We start from the raw sequence: 18,793 nt of genomic DNA, 5'->3' as shown, positions 1-18,793 counted from the left end.
CTGGCCATCCTAATGAGGAATGTTACTACTATAAATTTAGACAATCAAGTGGAAGTCTGCCTAGGTTGAAGTTCCTCTGGAGGAATGCCCCTTGAACTAATCAAAAATACGCTATACCTTGAATAAGATTGACCTATTGCACTGTTACTCCATTTGTTGCCAATTTTACTAGAAAAAGCAAGTAGCTACATTTTTAAAAAGTCCCCCATCTAAACATATTACAACCGTGTTTGAGCATCAAGAAGCATAACTACATTAACTTTTTGATTAGCCAGGATTTTGCACTGTACTCGTGTTTTTGCATCAGTACCACGAAAGCTGCAGATCCTTTAAGGACAGCAGGTTCTGCATAAGAAGTTAGTATGAAAGTGAAGTGAGCTTTCTGTGTTTAAACACGAAGAATGATTTCCTATTCTCTTGTTTGAGGGCTGGAGACAACTGCACACAAAGGGGCAGCTGCAGAATTACTGTCACGGCAATGCTGAAATAATCATCTCATTATACAAAGCAACGAGACAACGTTTTATTACAAGCAAAAAAACAGTTTTAGATTGCCAAAAAAGCTCCATTGTTTGGGAGAGCTGCACAGGTAGCAAATGTCCATACTCAGAAGTCAACTGGCACTTCAACCTGGGAGTGAAAGGCAAAGGAGTGTTCCAAAAAACAGGAATTTAACAGACAAGGCTTCAGAATTGGCTCTTCCAAATGACAGCTGTCTAACCCTCCCATCTGGGAGCAGAGATAATCTCAATCACATTACAACCTGTTGTGAAACACAGTGTGAACAGAGAATTTGAACTAGTGTATTTTCTGTTCAACTTGAGCCAAACCCAGCCCATCTTGGCAAAAACACTCCCACATAATAAGGAGGTCGAAATTATATTCAGCGTTTTGTTCTTCAGACTCCTTATAAAATTTCCTTTGAGCACATCTTCTGTAGCCAGAATAGAAGTACAGTGTGATAGCTGTAGTGTGAAAAACTGTTATGGGGACAAATGAACAAGTCAGCGGTAACAGCAGAAGTGAACCACTGCCAGGGGTCAGGAAGCATGGCAAGACACCACCAGCTTTAATACTCAGCTTTGAAAGGATAGTCCTTGTGATTTGTGCACCTGAGGAAAAAGAAAAAGAAGAAAGGTTATTCTGAAATCTGAATTAAACACTGCTCATATTGGCATTGGTGCCTTTTTCTGGACTGAGGAGAAGGTTCTCAATGGTACACAAGTAGTCCACACAGGCGTTAAGTCCCTAGCAGCCTCAGAAACATATCCAGTTTATACACAAACTTCCAACCCCTTTGCATTTAGACATTGAGAAGTCACAGGCAGGGAGATCTGAATGCTTTTTAGATTAAGTGTTTACATTTGTGCTGTGTCATTCAAATGGTAAGTTTTTAGATTTTTCAACAATCAGTTTTGCTCTCTGAGCTTGATATAGCAAAGTGCTATGATCTCTATAGAAGTACTAATACTTCATACTAAACACGTCAAACTTCAACACTTGATATCCCTAATGAGATAGTGTCCATATTTTAAAAATGGTGGGGGGGGGGGGGGAAGTCTGGCAGAGTGATCAACCGAGTTGTATATGACAAATAAGCTGGACAGCCAGGCTCAGGATTTGGGAATTTAACTCCTAATATTGTGTTCATTTCTCTATATTGCTGTCTCTTTCATTTCTGTATGAAATTAAAGACTGCTTGCTAAATTTGTTATTGTATTAGAACTCTATTTACTAACCCCAAAAGACCCTGAAAAACTATCACTCAGTTTTGAAAATTTAAGCTTATTTACGTCATTTACCTGTTCAGATGGACATTAGTAATAAGAATCGGAGCTATTTTAAATTCACCCAAGGCAAAAAGCAACAACAAAAAACACTATTGTTTAGGCTAAAACACCCTTACTCAGAGTTCTGTTTGACACTTGATTTGAAACAGGTTTCCTATCCATTTAGGACAGCACCCTTTAACATTCAGTTCAAGGGATCATTTCAGAGTGTGACAGAAGAGAGTGTATTCTGGGATTGCCTAAAGTCAGAGACTTCCCACTCCAAAAATAGATTTAGTTGAAAACAAACTAAACAAAATCCCCCACTACAACCCAGCAGATAAATCACAACTGCCTGATTTCCTCACATCCATCAAGGAAAAGGGAACGAAGGGATAATTTTGCAACATCATGATGAGCAAGGACATGTTCATGCACTGCTAAGTAGGAATGCAGATATATTTGGGTGGAAGAACACATGTTACTGGTTTCATCTTGGCAGGTGTTACAAGTCAATTTTAAATTATTTCATTTTATAATGTGGACTGAAAACTCAACTGACAGCACAGAAGCTGATCAACGCATCTCAAGTTTTAGGACTTCCAAGGGCAATTTAATGCCTTAATTCTCCACTGGAATTAAGTATTTAGCATGCTAACATTAAACTCCAGAGAGGTAGGTATCTCCATTCTACTGACAAAGCGTGAGGCAGATAGTTAAAAGGCTCAATCAATGTCACAGATCCAGTCCCATGTCAGAACTAGGTTTAGAACTAGAGACTAAACTCCTGCGTTCAGGCTCTTCCTTCTTGATAAATAAGTGAGTTTAAATCAAAGGTAGGTATTAAAAATAAAGCCATATGTTTACCACTGTGAAGATGTTAAAAACGGTCCTGAAAAAATAATTTTTGGACAGACCTGTTTGTTAGACAGTCCTGAGGCAAATTTCAGTTTGCCTTTTTTTTTTTAAAAATCAATCTCTCTCTCTCACACACACACAATTCCCGGACTTTTTAAAAAGTGTTTTCAAACAGTCACCTACATGGTGAATGCACAGGCTCTCCAGTTCTTATTAAAGGTGAGGATGGTTTCCATCTCCTCTTTCGTCAATTCAAAGTCAAACACCTGACAAGAGAAAACTTTTAGTTAGCTTTTCAAACAGTGTAGTCAAGACTTGGGTGATCAAAGATTCACAAGACTGAAAGAAAAAGCTTCATAAACACTCCCGACCTGACCTGGAAAAAAAAAAAAAAAAAATCAGTGCTGGTTAGAAGCAATGATTGCTTTGTACAACTAAAGTATTTCCCTTTGGACAGCTGCAGTCTATTGGCAGAGAAACATGTAAACTGAAGTGACAGACACGTCAGCTATACTGAAAGCTTTTGTGAACTGTTATAATAAAGACAATTAGCTACACATTCATCCTGCGCATTTGTTCATATTCATTGACAGCTAACTCCTCTGATTATGGGTAATACATTTGACCGGCTTAAGAATACAATGCTTGAAAACTTCAGTGTTCCAGTTCATCTAATGTGTGTGTTCTCACAACTTGTTTAATTTGAATGTTTTAATTTAGCAAACAATCAAAGTGTTTTTAATTCACTGGTAATTCAGTAAAGTACCACTGAATTAAGAACAATTATATGACAAGCTGTGCAGTGAGTGAGTGAGTGAGTGAGTGAGTGAGTGAGTGAGTGAGTGAGTGAGTGAGTGAGTGAGAGAGAGAGTGTGTGTGTGTGTGTGTGTGTGTATTTTATATATATGTGTGTGATATCAGAGATTGGATCGGAGTAGAGGAAAGCCATTTTCTTGACACTGCTTTGTATACACTCAGGTATTAGGCAAGTTTTACTTCCCAGTTGTTCAGCACACAAGAGAAAGGAAACACTAACTAGGACCCTGAACAGCCACTTTGTGCATTTATTTTTAAGCCAGTTCTGCTCACTGTTGCCATTAATCCTGAGTGTTAGTTTAACCTTCAGTATACTGTATGTAACAGTACTAAAGAATCTTCCACCTCCTTATTTGAGAGTAACCTGGGAAGGGTGAGAAAGTATGGCTACCTTCCACATAAGAAGTTTGGACTCCATCTAGTTACTACGATTCAAAGCCAACCTGAATGTTATTTGCAATCTTACCTTAAAGTTCTCTTCAATACGATGTTGTGTGACAGACTTGGGAATCACAATCACATTTCTCTGGATATGAAACCGGATCAGAACCTACATAAAACAGATCAGCAGGGTTACTTAAGTCATTCATCACCAGTAAGAGACTGAAACCTCCCTGTTCTAAACAAACAGTACTATTAGAGCAAAGATGCAATATACACTAAGATGCAGTTCATCAGAACCATTCCAGTTCTAAAGCACCTCTTTTCATCACTGCAGTACTCAAGGCCAAGCTGACACTTATTGAATCGCAATGGGTTGAACAGTGGTGGCCAGGTGAAAGCTGGATGTTTCCCTTTCCTCTGTTTCACAGATTCATGGATACTAAGGTCAGAAGGGACCATTATGATCATCTAGTCCAACCTCCTGCACAATGCAGGCCACAGAATCTCACCCACCCACTCCTGTGATAAACCTCTCACCTATGTCTGAGCTATTGAAGTCCTCAAATCGTGGTTTAAAGACTTCAAGGAGCAGAGAATCCTCCAGCAAGTGACCCGTGCCCCATGCTACAGAGGAAGGCGAAAAACCTCCAGGGCCTCTTCCAATCTGCCCTGGAGGAAAATTCCTTCCCGACCCCAAATATGGCGATCAGCTAAACCCTGAGCATATGGGCAAGATTCACCAGTCAGATACCCAGGAAAGAATTTTCTGTAATAACTTAGATCCCACTGCATCTAACATCCCATCAGAGACCATTGGGCCGATTTACCATGAATATTTAAAGATCAATTAATTACCAAAATCATGTTATCCCATCATACCATCTCCTCCATAAACTTATCGAGTTTCCCTTTCCTCTGTTATCCAAATAACCAGGTGATCATTAATTCCTTACCCTTACAATGAGATTTTAAGAATGGAATCAGATTGCAAAGGATGCAGAGTCTACACAAGATTAGAATGCTGAAACAAGAGGACACATTATAAAGGAAGCAGCAGATCTCATGCAGCGACCTCACTTTGCTGGGCACAGATACCTGAGCTGGGGTTTTGTTGTGCTTGGCTGCAATCTCCTTAATCTTGGGGTCATCCAAGAGGGAAGGGTCCTCTGGTTTAGCCCTGTAAAAACAAGAGAGATAGAAAGTTAATGGTGGCAAGTTTTCATAAGATGACTACATACTAACAGAAACATGTACCCATTACAACTGTGTTACTTGTTCAACTTGCCTCAGAGTTTCAAGTTCAACATACACGTTGTCACTATCAGGCAAGTTAGGCTGCAAAGCATTCTTACCATGGCCTGTCAGGAGATCCGAGGGGACTGTATGCTGTGACAGAGATTCCTTTGGATTGGCAATACTTAATCAGCTTTTCCTGGGTAAGGTATGGGTGGCATTCAATCTGTGAGCACAAGGACAAATTTACTCAGAGGCAGTCTGCACTAATGCTGCTGTGTTCCAGGGATCATTTCCTATTCCACTTACAGGAAATATCTTTGGTAGGTTGGCAAGTTGTGACTAATTACGAACCCTGTGTATGTTACACAACTTTTAGTTGGTTCGTATTTTATGAACTTTTCTTGTTTTTGTGTTTTATCTGTTGCGTTTCAGTTATTACGGGATACTGCAAGGCAGAGGAGTGGATGGGGAGACCATACCTCACTTATTTTAATTATCAACTTTGTTCTTCAAAGATTTACAAAATAGTCATCCTCATACTTATGCAACTGAAGCAGTACAATAAAGTTTGTATCCAAAAGTATAGCATAAAATCAGAGTAATCTAGTTGAAGTGAAATTCAAATGAGTAGAGCTAATTCTTCCAATTTAAAGTTTTCTTGTTTAGCTTCCCTAGTTAAAGATACAAATATTTTGGAAAGTACTGTAGCATCAGTACTATGAACTGGAGTGTTCCAGACCATTACTTTAAAATAACGTAAGACTGTTTTGATGTTAACAGGTAAGGTACATTTCAATCCATTTATAGGGAAATTTCAGTACTGGTTACTGCTGTACATGAGTGCTCTTGTTGAAAGTGGCCCTATTCATCCAAAATGTAAATACTGAACAAATTTTACACATTAGATCGTTGTCTGTTATGGAATTTCTTTTCCAAACAATGCATGTGTGTGCCTACCATTAGTTTTAATGGAATCATCCTCCTCCTCTGCACACCAGGCAGAGCGGAGGAAAAAGACTACAGAACCCTTAATGTTGGGCCCACATTCTGGTAAGCTACTGCAGTACAACCCACAGTACAACCAGGATTACCACAAAGTCATGGGACACTGGCTCAGTTTGGACAATTGAGGCTTTGGATAACTGAAGGGATTTTCAGGGTACCTACACATTGGGGAGCATAAACTTATTAAACAGACCCTATCCTGTTGGTCATTCAAACCATCTGGATTGCGGCTTTCAGACTGAAGGCCTTGAAATCTTGTGCTGCTGGCAGGTGGACCAAGACACTGCATTGCACGGGATGGGTTGCAGCCTGCAGTTTTATTTATGGTTCTAGCTGCATTGCTCTTAGGGGACGGTCCTGTGGCAGTTTCCCAAAACTCCTAAAATAGTTTGGAATATTAGTCACCGTCCAGCTTACAGCTGAGTCCAGCTGGATAGATGCTACGTGGCTATTTTGTTTCTGTGGCACAAAGAAATTCAGCTGCTCGTACAGTAGAACATGAAGGCGCCTGGCTGGGCTGCCCCTTTTCAAAGGTGCCCAACAGGCAGAATTTTGGCTATATTTAGTATGAAACGGGAACCAGAGACATTCTTGTGTCTCCGACACGGCTACAGACAGGCTCCTGAGATTTTTCTTCAGAGCTACGCTAGTTCATCGGTTACAAATGGCTCAGGGAGAAAGGCCTAACAGAATATACAGAAACTACTTCAAACAATTGCTACCCTCTGTTTACAGCAATGAGCGAGTACTCGGGTTAAAGGAAAAACTTTCCATCAAAGATGGAAATTAGGATTTTTTCCAAAATGAATTGCAGATGGAATAGTTCATGTGTGTTTACAAAAGAATGTTTGAAAATATCTGCAAATAACTGAGTGTCCCTTTGGCCTTCCCCATCCCTTCCGCTCTAAGTTCTATGCTACAGAAATTCCAACTTAACATTTTCTCCCTCCCCCCAAAAAGAGAGCTAGTCTAAAGTATTTTGTATTGAACCAGAAATATGCTAATATTAGTCTTTGCGCTGTTAGCTGGACATGAGCTCTAATTTATGAGCAGAAGACCACAGGATGCCAATTCCTTGATTTGCAACTTTTACAAAAAAAAAAAAAAAACCCAAATGCTCAACAACGTTGCTTTTACATGAAACACTTGAACGGAAAAGAGTCATTTCACCAGCCAACTCACTACTATCTTTGATTGTTTGAAAGAAAAATTATTGTAACTGAATTGGTGAGGTATACTTTCAACATCCACAGGAAGGAGGCACATATTGATTTTGAAATATTATAATTACTATCACTAACAAGATACAAGAATGAGGTTCAGATTTTATTCTCCATTTTCACTCAGGTATTAAAGTAACCCTCTCTTTCAGTACTTTGATAAGAAAACCATTACTGAACTTGGATCGTTTACACCACGGTACCAGAGAAGGGGGATAACCACAATCTACCTATTTTGTATTTGAGATTTTAAAAAACAGACCAGTCAAGCAATTCAGTTATTTTTCCTACCATAGCCATTACTTAACCCCCTCCATTATACTGTAGCTGTTGCTAGTAGCTGAAGTATAGGCAAGATGTTTCTGTTATAAACACTCATATTCTCTCACTTATGGCTTAAGCCTGGCCACATCCTCTGAAGTCAATGGGAATGGAAGGTTCTCACTCAGCCCCTTGCAGGACGGTGCTCTTAGCTTTCTTAGGCATCGTCGATATGGCAGCAGTGTGGACTACAAGGGGTGTGAACTGTACAGCATGCTCATGTGCTGCACTCTAACTGCCCTGGTTAGACCCTGCTGGCGAGAACTAAAAAAGAGACCTAGTTTGCATTGATGTAGTCCCATTTCAAGCAGGACTACACTAACATGAACAAGGCACACACGCCCACTCTGTGCCTCAGTTTCCCCACTGTAAAATGAAGTGGATGATACTTACCTCTTTTGTACAGCATTTAGTGCTTTTCACCAGGAAATCATTGTAAGACCTATATATTTATTAACATTCACTCCCTCAAGTGCCCCTTCACAATTCTAGAAGGACTGAAAATGCCTTCTATCCCTACTCTATTTGCCCACTCCCTACTTCCCCACTGTAAGAGAACTGACATGATCAGATCCTCAGGATCCCGGAGACACTGAGCTGTTACCTTTAAGCAGCTTACCTGGTTGTTGGCAGGCCTGTATTTTAACCCAGGCTTGTTCAAGATTCTCTCAATCTGTTCGTGGTTAAAGTTGGAGATTCCAATGGCTTTCACCAGACCTGCATCCACCAGCTCTTCCATAGCCTAAGGGGACAAGAGAATCTGAGTCTATGTAACCAGATACACAAGGCAGGGCCTAAATAAGGCATTCTTGCTGCCAACATGGTTTATTTCTTTGATGATAACCAGTGATAGGATACTTGGTTAGATTCGTCACATATGTTCTGGGGTCCACCAGGGGAAAGGGATGCAGAGAGAACGGTTCTTTTCACCCTCTTCTCTGAGGTTTCTTTTCTGGCTGTGAGAGTTTTTATGCATTTTTATTAATCACACGAGTGAGTTAGGAGAGACCGGTGTCAGATAGGCCACTATTCTGCCAGTGTTGGGTTATCCTCAAGATTGTGGGTAGTATATACACCTACAACTCTCCTTTTACTTCTGCAAGTAATAAGCAGAGCTGAGAATTTTTAACAAAATGTTAAAATTTCAGTGAATTTACTTTGACTATGTCCTGTCACCTTATATGTTTGTTAGTATTCTAGCAAAGAAGTTTTCTAGCCTGAATTTTAAGTTTGAATCCAAATGAACTGAAAATTTACACTCACATTTCCTGTGAGCTAAATTACCCAAGGCAGCCAGTCAGAGAACAAAAATATCATCTGACTTGCATAAATATACAGTTAGAATTCTATGTAAATAGTCCAACTAAGTGATGTGCAAACCAAGAATGAAGGTATTTAAAAATAATTTTGAATAAATGATAAATTCTTTGCAGAGAAATCAAATATAAAATAGATAATCTAAACCACAGAGCCAAAATTAATCTCAAACTGTAATAAGACTCACCTCCCAAGTGTCCAGAATATCTGTGCTACTGGGCAAGACCATGCCTTTCTCATCCACAGGAAACAGCTGCTCTCCAGCCTGTCAGTGTAAGGCAGAAAGTCTGAAATGTTCTCTGGTGAATTTTCTACTGAAAAACTAGAAGTCTTGGGGAGTCAAACAGAACTCAGATTCTGTATAGCAACTCGAACTCTTAGGGCAGAAAAAAGAGGAATAGTAACGCCTATTTAAGTAGTTACCTTACTCATTCTGGCAAGGTCTCCCTCCCTCATGCTACACATTCATCATTCCAGCCAGAGAATCCACCCCAATAAATAGGGTTAGATCTGTGGCTGGCCTGCAGTTCAGTGATAGATCCAGCAAAATAGAACAGCGACCCACCATAGTACAAGTACAGCTGAGTTATAGGTCTATTACCTATGGCTGTAGGAAAGCACACAGGTTTTATACATTGTCCCATGATGTACATAATGGTGCATTCCTTTATTAAGCCGGATTTATATCTGACTCCATCTGTTGCATGAGTGATGGTGTGCTGTTGCAGGCCTTCAGTGGGAGACTATGTATAGACTGCAGGGAATGGGGAAAAGACAATGGAACAGACTGTGTGCATAAGTTACTGTCTATGCTCTTGCTATTATAAAAAAGCTCCCTTGCCTAGACTCCTTTACAGCCTGCCTGCAGAACCAGCTTTATTTCATTTACTTTGTCCACCCTAAAACACAACTAAAAGATACTGGAGAGTGCATTTGGGAGTTGTGCAGAATACCAAGGAGAAGGTATTTTTATCAGGCTCAAACAGAAAAGAAGAGCCAAGACAAGGAGTGAGACATCACCAGCTTCAACCATATCTTTAATCTGCATATGGAATTTAAAATGAAAGCTGCCAGTTCTGAATGCCACGGATTACAGAACAACAAGGCTCTTATAGCAGATGGTAACTACAAGTTTGTACTGTGCTTAGGGATTCCAAGGGCATGGGGTGGATGTCAGAGAGAAGAGAAATTAAGAGCTTATTTCACTGCCTGCTGCTTAACTAAGGTCAGGTCTACGCTACCGGTAGACTGACGCTGCTGCAATCAATGCAGCAGGGGTTGATTTAGCGCGTCTAGTGAAGAGCGCTCTCCACTGGAAGGAGAGGAGTAAGGTAAGTCAATGGGAGATGTGGTGTAGACACCGTGGTAAGTTGACCTAAGTTATGTTGACTCCAGCTATGTTATTCTTGTACCTGGAGTAGCGCAACTTAGGTCAACTTACCCCGGTAGTGCAGACAAGGCCTAAGAGTGCTACTACTAGCAACAAGGAAAAACAGACTTCTTGTTAAGAAGCAAGGAATATAGCGATCCTTCCCATAAAGAGGAAGACAAACCAGTAAAGAAGAAATCGGTAATCAAATGGTTAAAGGTATAAACTACCCTGCCCTCAGACCTGGAGTTGATCCCAGGTTCATCTCTCCTTGGATCAACAGGGGGAGGGAACGTGGTAGAAGCAGCATTGTTCCGCTTCAGGGATGTAAGCCTTGTTCACACACCCATACAGTAAAGCTGAATAAGCAGCACAAAGAGTGATACTGAGATATCCCGGAGGAAGCTCAGTCCTCCTTGAGGGTAAGGGGGGTGGGGCTGTAACAGGATAGCTTACCAGGAGGACAGTGCTTCTCCAGAATCTGTCAAGAAGAAACAAAAGTGTTAAACATTACAGTACCTTAAATCCCATAGGCCAGTGAATGAGATACAGATCCAGGTAATTCAGTTTCAATGCATCAAGGGTTTTCTGGCATGCTCCCTTCACCAGAGGTTTCTCATGGAATGTGGACCACAGCTATAAAAGAAAAACCAAGCAAAGCAGTGACCTCACAGGCAAATGCTCTTACAAAACTCTCCCAGTCAGGACAAAGTCATATCACACCTACAGGAAGCAGGTCTGGGAATATTATTACCCCCATTTACAGGCTCAATCTGTGAGCAGAGACAGAGGGAACGTTTCTTGATGCTAGTATTTTCAGTAGCAGTTTACCTGACAAAATTGGGTTCTGGCAGATTAAAATGGTAACAAAATTTCACCAGTTAAAGGGAAGAATAAAAAGCCACTTATTGCAAGACACGGTATTCGGAAAGAGAAAACTAAGTGCTACAGAGTAATGAAGCTTTCCAGCCATCTGTGTCCAGAAGCAGGGAGATGGGAAAAGCCTCCTGCATGAGTTTGGCTAGCTAAACATTTACAAGACAACCTAGACAGCCAATAGGGTTGCAAGTGCCTTCTGAATTGATCACCTAATTTAAGAGTCTAGATAAAGAATGATTTCAAACACATACAGTGCAAAAAATGTATTTGGGCCCCCATGTTTTTGAATTGTCACATGGCCTGGATTCACAAGAGTACTTAGGCACCTAAGTCACAGCCTTAGGCTCCCCTGAGAACCAGGAAACTCCTGCCAAACCCAGCATGCACCTAAACGCAATTGGCACCTACATTTTCAGGGTAAAAGTTCCCTAGGTGTCTATGTTTCTGCCTCTGGACATGCTCACTGCTGCCCCGACCCTGAATCTGGATGCCTACGTCTCAGAGCAATGCACAAGCCAAGGGAAGATAGCAATTTGTCTGCCTAAGTCACATGCGGTGCCCAATCCGGCAGGCATGTTCAGAGGCCCACTACCAGATCAGGTATAATTCAAAAAATCTCACCAAGGGGCACTCCCTTGGGACATGGAGGAGCCAGGTTCAATTCTCCGTTCAGGCAGAGGGGAAGAAAGGATTTGAAGAGAGGTCTGACTGACCTTTCAGGAGAGTGCTCCAACCACTGAGCTTTGGGATATTCTGGTGTGGGTCTCCAGTCTCTAAGGAAGCTATTCCACTCCAGATAAATAATGGAAAAGCAATTGGAGCAGGAGGACTGGATGTTGGGTCTCCCAAGTGGGCGTCCTAATGACCATGCTACAGAGTCATTGTTACATGCACGCAAAGAGTCCCACAGTTCAATGGTTAGCCCACCCTCCTGACAGGTGGGAGACCCCTGTTTGAATCCTTTCTTACCCTCTGCCTGTGGGGAGAATTGAATGTGGGTCTTCTAGAGCCCAGGGGAGGGCTCTAGCCACTGGACTAGCAATCATACAGTGGACAGCCTCAACTTTGTGTGGTATAAGGCACCCACGCAACTCATTCTCACAAGAAGCAGTTTAACTGCCTAAGGTGCTTGACATTGAGAGAGCAGTTCCCATTTGTCAATCACTAGCAGAGACAGGTGCCTATTTCAGAGAGAGAGAGAGAGAGAGAGAGAGAGGTGGGGCTTAGCATACACATCTCTCAAACAGCATCTCCCATTGGTTAGGTTAAACGGCTCCCCACCTAGCGGGCTGGCTTTTCTGAATCGCATTCTTAGCTGTCCATCTCTCCCCATTCATTGCACAGGAGCCCAGGCACTTCGCTCAGGCTTTGTGAATTGCAGTGTGCTCCTGTGATTTTCTAGGTACCCAAAAGTTAGTGTCGCAATACTGAAATACCTTTCTGAATACAGGCCAGTCTCAGAAAGCCACAACCTGGTCCTCCTTCCAGCACCAGAAATGGAAAGAGCCAAATGGTAGCTCGCTACATTGCCCTCATTCTGGAAGTTGCACTGGAAGTGGGAGGCATCTTGTAGCCCCTAATGCCCATTCATGATTCAAGGACTTCAGTAACTCAGCAAGAGGTTAGGGGTCTATTACAGGAGTGGGTGAGTGAGGGTTATGTGCAGGAGGTCAGACTAGATAATCATGATAGTCCTTTCTGGCCTTAAAGTCTAGGAGTTCTTACCTTAACTCCAGCTCTAGGTTCTACATTATAAGCTCAGCATGGCAGGCAAAAACACTTGTCCCTTCCTCAGTCATTGGAAGGGCACAATATTCCCACCTCCATTGCTGATACGTTCACTGGAGAAGAGCCACTCCAAACAGGAGAGAATCCAAGAGGTCTTTTATCCTTCCCTGTGCATGCCCTTTATACCCATCCCATATGAACATGTGAAGAAGGAAACAACTCAACAGTGAAATGTACCATGTCTTGAATTGCTTTATCCCACAGAGTCAGAAAGGAGTGAAGTTTTCCATCTTCCTCCAACACCCTGGGTGCACTGAATCTGCCCCATGACCGTGATCTTCCTGCCGCAGCCATACCTTACTGACAACAAAGAGGTCCTCTCGTTTCACAACCCCTTCTTTGATTTTCTGCTGGATCCCATCCCCTACTTCAGTCTCATTCTGGTACACGTAGGCACAGTCAAAGTGGCGGTATCCAATGTCAATGGCATCCTTCACTGCATCCTTTACTTTCCCTGGTGGAGACTAATAAAAATAAATTAAAAACCACCATCACCACTCTAAAATACCCCATTTTCCAGGTGGCTAGAGGCTCAGAACCCCCAATAAAGTTTATTTATTTCTTCTATGGTGTTCACCTCCCAGGCATCTGGGCACCTTGCAATCACAACAAAAAATGTCTCTCTGTGGTTGTCTAGTAATTGTTATTGTCTGACTTAATGATGGCATCCAACAGTGCGTCTAGCAATCCATCCTGCATCTTACATGGATAGTTTAGCAAAACAAAGCTGCCTCACACCATGACCCTACTCTGGATAGCTGTCAAGGAGCAATTTCTGTGTGAGAGGGCTCTTTAGCAACACCCTTCAAGTGGTCCTAGGAAAAGAGCTATCCTGGGAACTAGCTGTCAAGGCTGAGTCCCCACTCCGGAACTTCGAGTGCAGAAGGTGGGGGCCCGCAAGGATTCTAAAAATTAACATTGGCCACTCCAGGCTTGTATTAAACTCCCAAGGTTACAGATTTTCTCTGACCTTGGATGGGTAGATGCTGCCACCACCCAAGTGCAAAAAACACTTTTGGAACCCAGGAAGGCGCACTTGGGAATTCCTCCCTGTGGGATACCCTCAAGCCCTTTCACCCCCTCCCCTCCACCCGGGAAGAGCTGCAAAAGAAAACAAAGGAAATCAGTTTTGCCCCCAGCTAATTAAACAACAAATGCACAAACCTCTTAGGGACACAAAAATTCAATCCTGTTCTTAAAAAAGGTAAATTTTATTAAAAACAAAAAGAAAGAAAATACATCTGGAACTTAGGCTTTTTGCTAGGTTTTAAAAACACAATTACAAGGATTAAGCATCAAGATAGCTTCTTGAGGTCCAGCTTAAAGGTTACAAGCAAAACAGAAGCACCTGGGGTTAGCACAGAGGAGTCCACAAGCCATAAAGAAATAAAAGATAAACCTAATCGTGTCTTCCTAGACATTTCCTGACCTACTTACATATCTGGGGTTTTAAATGAGTAGTTTCTAGGTATGATCTGATGATTTTCTATACCTGGCCCAAAGCTTTTTACAGCATAGTTTCAACCCTGTCTCTGCTCTGTCCCCTCTCTCTGGAGAACGACAGACAAAGGGAAAAAATTTCCCCCCCAATTTTAAAAAGTTCTAACCTTCCCATTGGCTCTTTGTCAGGTTCCCACTACTTTCCTTTTACCTATGGACTTTAACCCTTTACAGGTAAAGCAAGTAGAGAACAGCTAATAACAGGGATTTTATAGCTAACTGGCTGGCTGGGTGTCCATAAAAGTGAGCTACCCACTCTTCATTTATCACACTAGCAGAAGAAGCATGAGCCTATGAAAGGCAGTGCAGTGCACTGGGAAAGGCAAGGGATAAAGTCAGGTGGTCTAAGTTCTGTGTGATGATGGGCAGATGACATGACCTCTCTGTCCCTCAGTTTCCCATCTGTAAAGTGAGGATACTAATAACTACCTTCTTTGTAAAAGTTTTTCAGCTCGATGGACAAGAAGTGCTACAGAAGAGCTATGTATTAATGATCACACAGGGAAGCATCCCACAAGAGGGGAGGCCGGGGAGATGCAGAAGCTTCCCGACCACTAAAAGAGTGCAATCACCACTCTGAAAAGAGAATAGGTAGCCAGAAGTAATATGGCAGATATACAGACTGCTGAGGGGAGGAAGATTTCAAATGTTACATACATGTTATCCCCCCCCCAAAAAAGGCTTTTCCAGCAAGGATTCTTAGAGCTAGCCTCCGCACCTCAGAATGCACTCATCTCACAGGACAGCAGGGGAGTTACTTAAGTACCAATGACCAGGCCTATGGCCTTGAACCCCTGTGCTTTGGGCATGCAGTTGAGATTGGTCTTCTCAAGGGAAGCGTTAAGCATTTGCCTGCCAACCATGGGAAGTGACCAATTCATCCTATGACACCTGAACTATTGCAAATCAGGAACTTACCACAGTACCAGAGCTCCCGCTCTGTCCCTCAGGGCATATGGCTAGACAACAAGATGTAGACCAGTCCACTGACTGACATCTATGAACCGATATTAGATTTCAGAGTCTGCAGTGTGTATTAGATAAAAGAATTAGAAGGAGAACATTTTGCTCCTGCAAAAATAATAATTTAAAAATTCAGATAGTTGTCTGCATTTTCAGGTATTGCATAAATCCAGCTGTTGCTGCTGATTGCTATTTGATTTTGTTCCAATTCTGCTGGTCAAAAGTTGCTTGAAATAACAAGTTTGCTTAAACACTAGCTTGCTGCTCTCAAAAGGTAAAAATAAGCAGACATTGGATTTCAGGTTATGCTATGGTATATGCCATCCAGCAATTGGGGCCTGCATAAGGTAAGTGCTCTGTGCAGGAGCAGTATGGGATCCTCGGCCTGTAAGAGGCCAGCGGGAAGAAAAACCTATGGAAATTATTTATATGTCATAGTGGCCACTGTGTGTTCATATTGTTCAGCACGTCACCTATTCTAATCTACTGTAGCATGCTGTTTGAAATAGCATTTCACAGGATTGTACCATAGAACATCAGGGTTAGAGGTCATCTAGTCAAACCCCTGGCTCAAAGCAGGACCAATCCCCAATTTTTGCCCCAGATCCCTAAATGGCTCCCTCAAGGATTGAACTCACAACCCTGGATTTAGCAGGCCAATGCTCAAACCACTGCGCTATCCTGCCTCCCCATATGAGACACTGTCAGCTTTGTGGGACCACATAATGCAGAGCTCTGCTGTAAGACATAAAACAAAGGCATACACTTTGAAGTTGCAAGTCAAGTTGGAGTTCGGACTATGAACACCCCTTCCTAGGCTTCAGAGCCCAGGCTCTAGCTTGAGCTGCAACTACAAAGCGTTAGCATGAGCCCTGCTACCTCAAGTCAGTTAACCCAGGCTGGCAGGCTCGCTACCATAGGCTATGTAGACACACCTTACTTTAGGGATACCAAACAGATTAAAACCTTGGATCTCCACCCTGCATTAACTTAGTATTGGAACCAGCACATCAAGCAGTGGATAGCAAAACCACTGCATAAAGCTGACATAGAAAAGTGCTTTTAAAAATGTAAGAATAGCTCTGTTCACCTATAAATCTGTTTGGAACATATAATGATTTCACCACAGACAGAAAGCATGAGTTAAGTTTAATGACATTTTAGCAAGATCCACTGTCACACATTTGCCATATCTCTAATAATAACTACAATACCGCTTCATACTTCAGTAGGACTTTCCAAGAGAGGATGCTCTTTATGAGCATTAATCCTCTCAACACCCTTGTAAAACAGGTCAGTAATATCTTTGTTTTATAGACAAAAAGACAAGCATGAACACTTTCCTCAAAGTCACACACAAGTCTGAAGTCAGAATTAGGAACAGAACCCAGAAATCTAAACTCCTGGCTATATTAATTAAAATTATAAATTCTTTCAATCCCTCTCTCCCACCCCCAGGGATTGTATGTGTTGCTAGTTATGAATCATCAATCACATGCCGTGAAATGTACAAAATACAGACAGTGGCTGCCCTGAGTTTTCTAGAAACTACCCTTGTACGTTATTTCACTTTTAAAGTGATACCAACAAACTTCATGAGACTTAAGGGGATATTCTTTTAAAAGCCAAGTAATAAAAAAAATCTAAGGCCAATAGAAAAAGTTTTAAAGAAAAGGCTAATAAAAACAGCTGTTTTAAACAAAAAAAAAAGAGTTCTCTTGCAGTGTCTGAAACCCAAATATGGCAGAAGAGTCTAAAAGTGAAACTGACTTCTTTGGTTTTTAATCGATTTTCAGCCAACCAGAGAGAAGTGATAAACTGAAACTTGAGCAGTAACAAGGAAATTGCGTTTTTAAAATGCTCTTTTTAAAATAGGGAAAGTTAACTGTAATAGGGGCAAAGAAATTAGGCCAGAATACACTATTTTAAAATTGACAGTGGCTCTTTAAATAGGCCACTCAATTTCCTAGACAAATTTTGGAGCGCAGGAAGCCTTTACACTCCTTCCTCTCCCCCCCTAAAAGATGCATGAATTACACACGAGGCACCATGGGCCCAACAACTTTTAATAGCTAGGCTCAGACGCAGCAAAGGCCGGGTATGGAAGCGTGACACACCGCAGTATCTGCGTTACATAATGGCCATACGCGATTCACACTGAGCGCATACAGACACCGCCCTCCACCTCCCCATCCGCATCCCAGGCCTTGCGGACGCATCAGGGGACAGGACGCTTTGCACCGCGGGGTAAATCGTGCCAGCGTAAGAAACCCAAATAGTTTGCACAGGAACTACCCAGTGCTCAGGAGGTGCCGGGGGCGGCCAGAGCTGCCTGCCCTGTAACAAGAAGCCAAGCGGAGGCCGGCAGTTTTTGGCACACCCTTTGCAAAGGGGTCCGCAGCTGCAGAGGCAGCGACGAGGAAGGGATGCGATGCACCCGGGCGCAGGCGCTGGTGGCCGCTGGGGACCATGCCCTAGACCCCAGCTCCTGCAATGACGGTACCTTCCAGGTGCCGAGCCCCAGGATGGGCATCTTTGCCTTAGTGTTCAGCTCCACGCAGGGCCCCATGACTCCAACTCTTCGGCCCTCCCTGGATCGCGGCCCCGGGGGGGAGAAAAGCAGCAGCCACGCTTTGTATTGGAGACTGGCCCCGCCCCGGCAGCTGGTCTCCGGGGGCGGCTGCGGCGGGCGGGGAGAGCAGAGAAGGGAAGGGCTTCGGGAGGGGGGGACGCGGTGCAGAGCAGCCGCCGCCTGCCTGTAGCGGAGCAGCCGCGCCTACCGCCCTGGAAGTGGGCGCGGCTCAGTGCACGCTGGCCTGGGCAGCCTGCGGGCCTGGCAGGTGATGCACGCACCGCGCCTGAGTTGCCCGCGGCCTCCCCACTGTTGCATGCGCCGGCTCTCCTGTTGGGATTTTCTGCAAAGAGTGGTTTCAGAGTAGCAGCCGTGTTAGTCTGTATTCGCAAAAAGAAAAGGAGGACTTGTGGCACCTTAGAGACGAACCAATTTATTTGAGCATAAGCACATCCGATGGAGTGAGCTGTAGCTCATGAAAGCTTATGCTCAATAAATTGGTTCCTCTCTAAGGTGCCACAGGTCCTCCATTTCTTTCTGCAAAGAGTGACACTGAGTAGCTTGCTGATTCCTCCCTCCAGTGCACTCCAACCTCAGGGGCAGGCAGTGCGGGCTATTTTCTGCTGAGGACAGAGCTCTCAGGGACCTGCAAAGGCCAGGCCATGTGTGCCTCCAGCTTTCCATTCTGGAGGGCAAAGAGAGAAGCGTGTGGAGCCATCTACCAAAAAAGTTGGGTGGGATCAGGAGTGAGCATGCACCAGTGTCGCTGCAGCAACATTGGGGGGGGAGCATCAAG

The 18,793-nt window shown here is 43.0% G+C and overlaps 1 protein-coding gene across 1 annotated transcript; it reads right to left on the bottom strand.

Annotated features, from left to right (window-relative positions):
* Positions 1–568: 568 nt before the first annotated feature.
* On the bottom strand, positions 569–18,117 carry LOC141977208 (aldo-keto reductase family 1 member B1-like). Its single transcript, XM_074938578.1, has 10 exons — positions 17,929–18,117; positions 13,259–13,426; positions 10,815–10,931; positions 9,114–9,191; positions 8,229–8,351; positions 5,180–5,286; positions 4,923–5,004; positions 3,910–3,993; positions 2,811–2,893; positions 569–1,112 (listed from the first exon to the last, which is right to left on the bottom strand). Exons 1-10 carry the CDS (start codon positions 17,992–17,994, stop codon positions 1,070–1,072), a joined length of 951 nt encoding a protein of 316 aa, XP_074794679.1. The 5' UTR covers positions 17,995–18,117; the 3' UTR covers positions 569–1,069.
* Positions 18,118–18,793: the final 676 nt, after the last annotated feature.

The sequence above is a fragment of the Natator depressus genome, chromosome 1, assembly GCF_965152275.1.
Source record: "Natator depressus isolate rNatDep1 chromosome 1, rNatDep2.hap1, whole genome shotgun sequence".
In the NCBI taxonomy this organism is placed as follows: domain Eukaryota; kingdom Metazoa; phylum Chordata; order Testudines; family Cheloniidae; genus Natator; species Natator depressus.
The sequence above is the reverse complement of the archived record's forward strand: the minus strand, read 5'-3'. Positions and strand labels throughout refer to the sequence as shown.

Excerpts from the sequence above, each read along its gene's own strand:
- LOC141977208 (XM_074938578.1), bottom strand. The coding sequence starts at position 17,994 with ATGGGGCCCTGCGTGGAGCTGAACACTAAGGCAAAGATGCCCATCCTG. Across the intron at positions 13,427-17,928 it reads TGGGGCTCGGCACCTGGAAG|TCTCCACCAGGGAAAGTAAA; the intron begins GTACCGTCATTG and ends TATTTTTATTAG. Across the intron at positions 5,005-5,179 it reads GGATCTCCTGACAGGCCATG|GGCTAAACCAGAGGACCCTT; the intron begins GTAAGAATGCTT and ends TTGTTTTTACAG.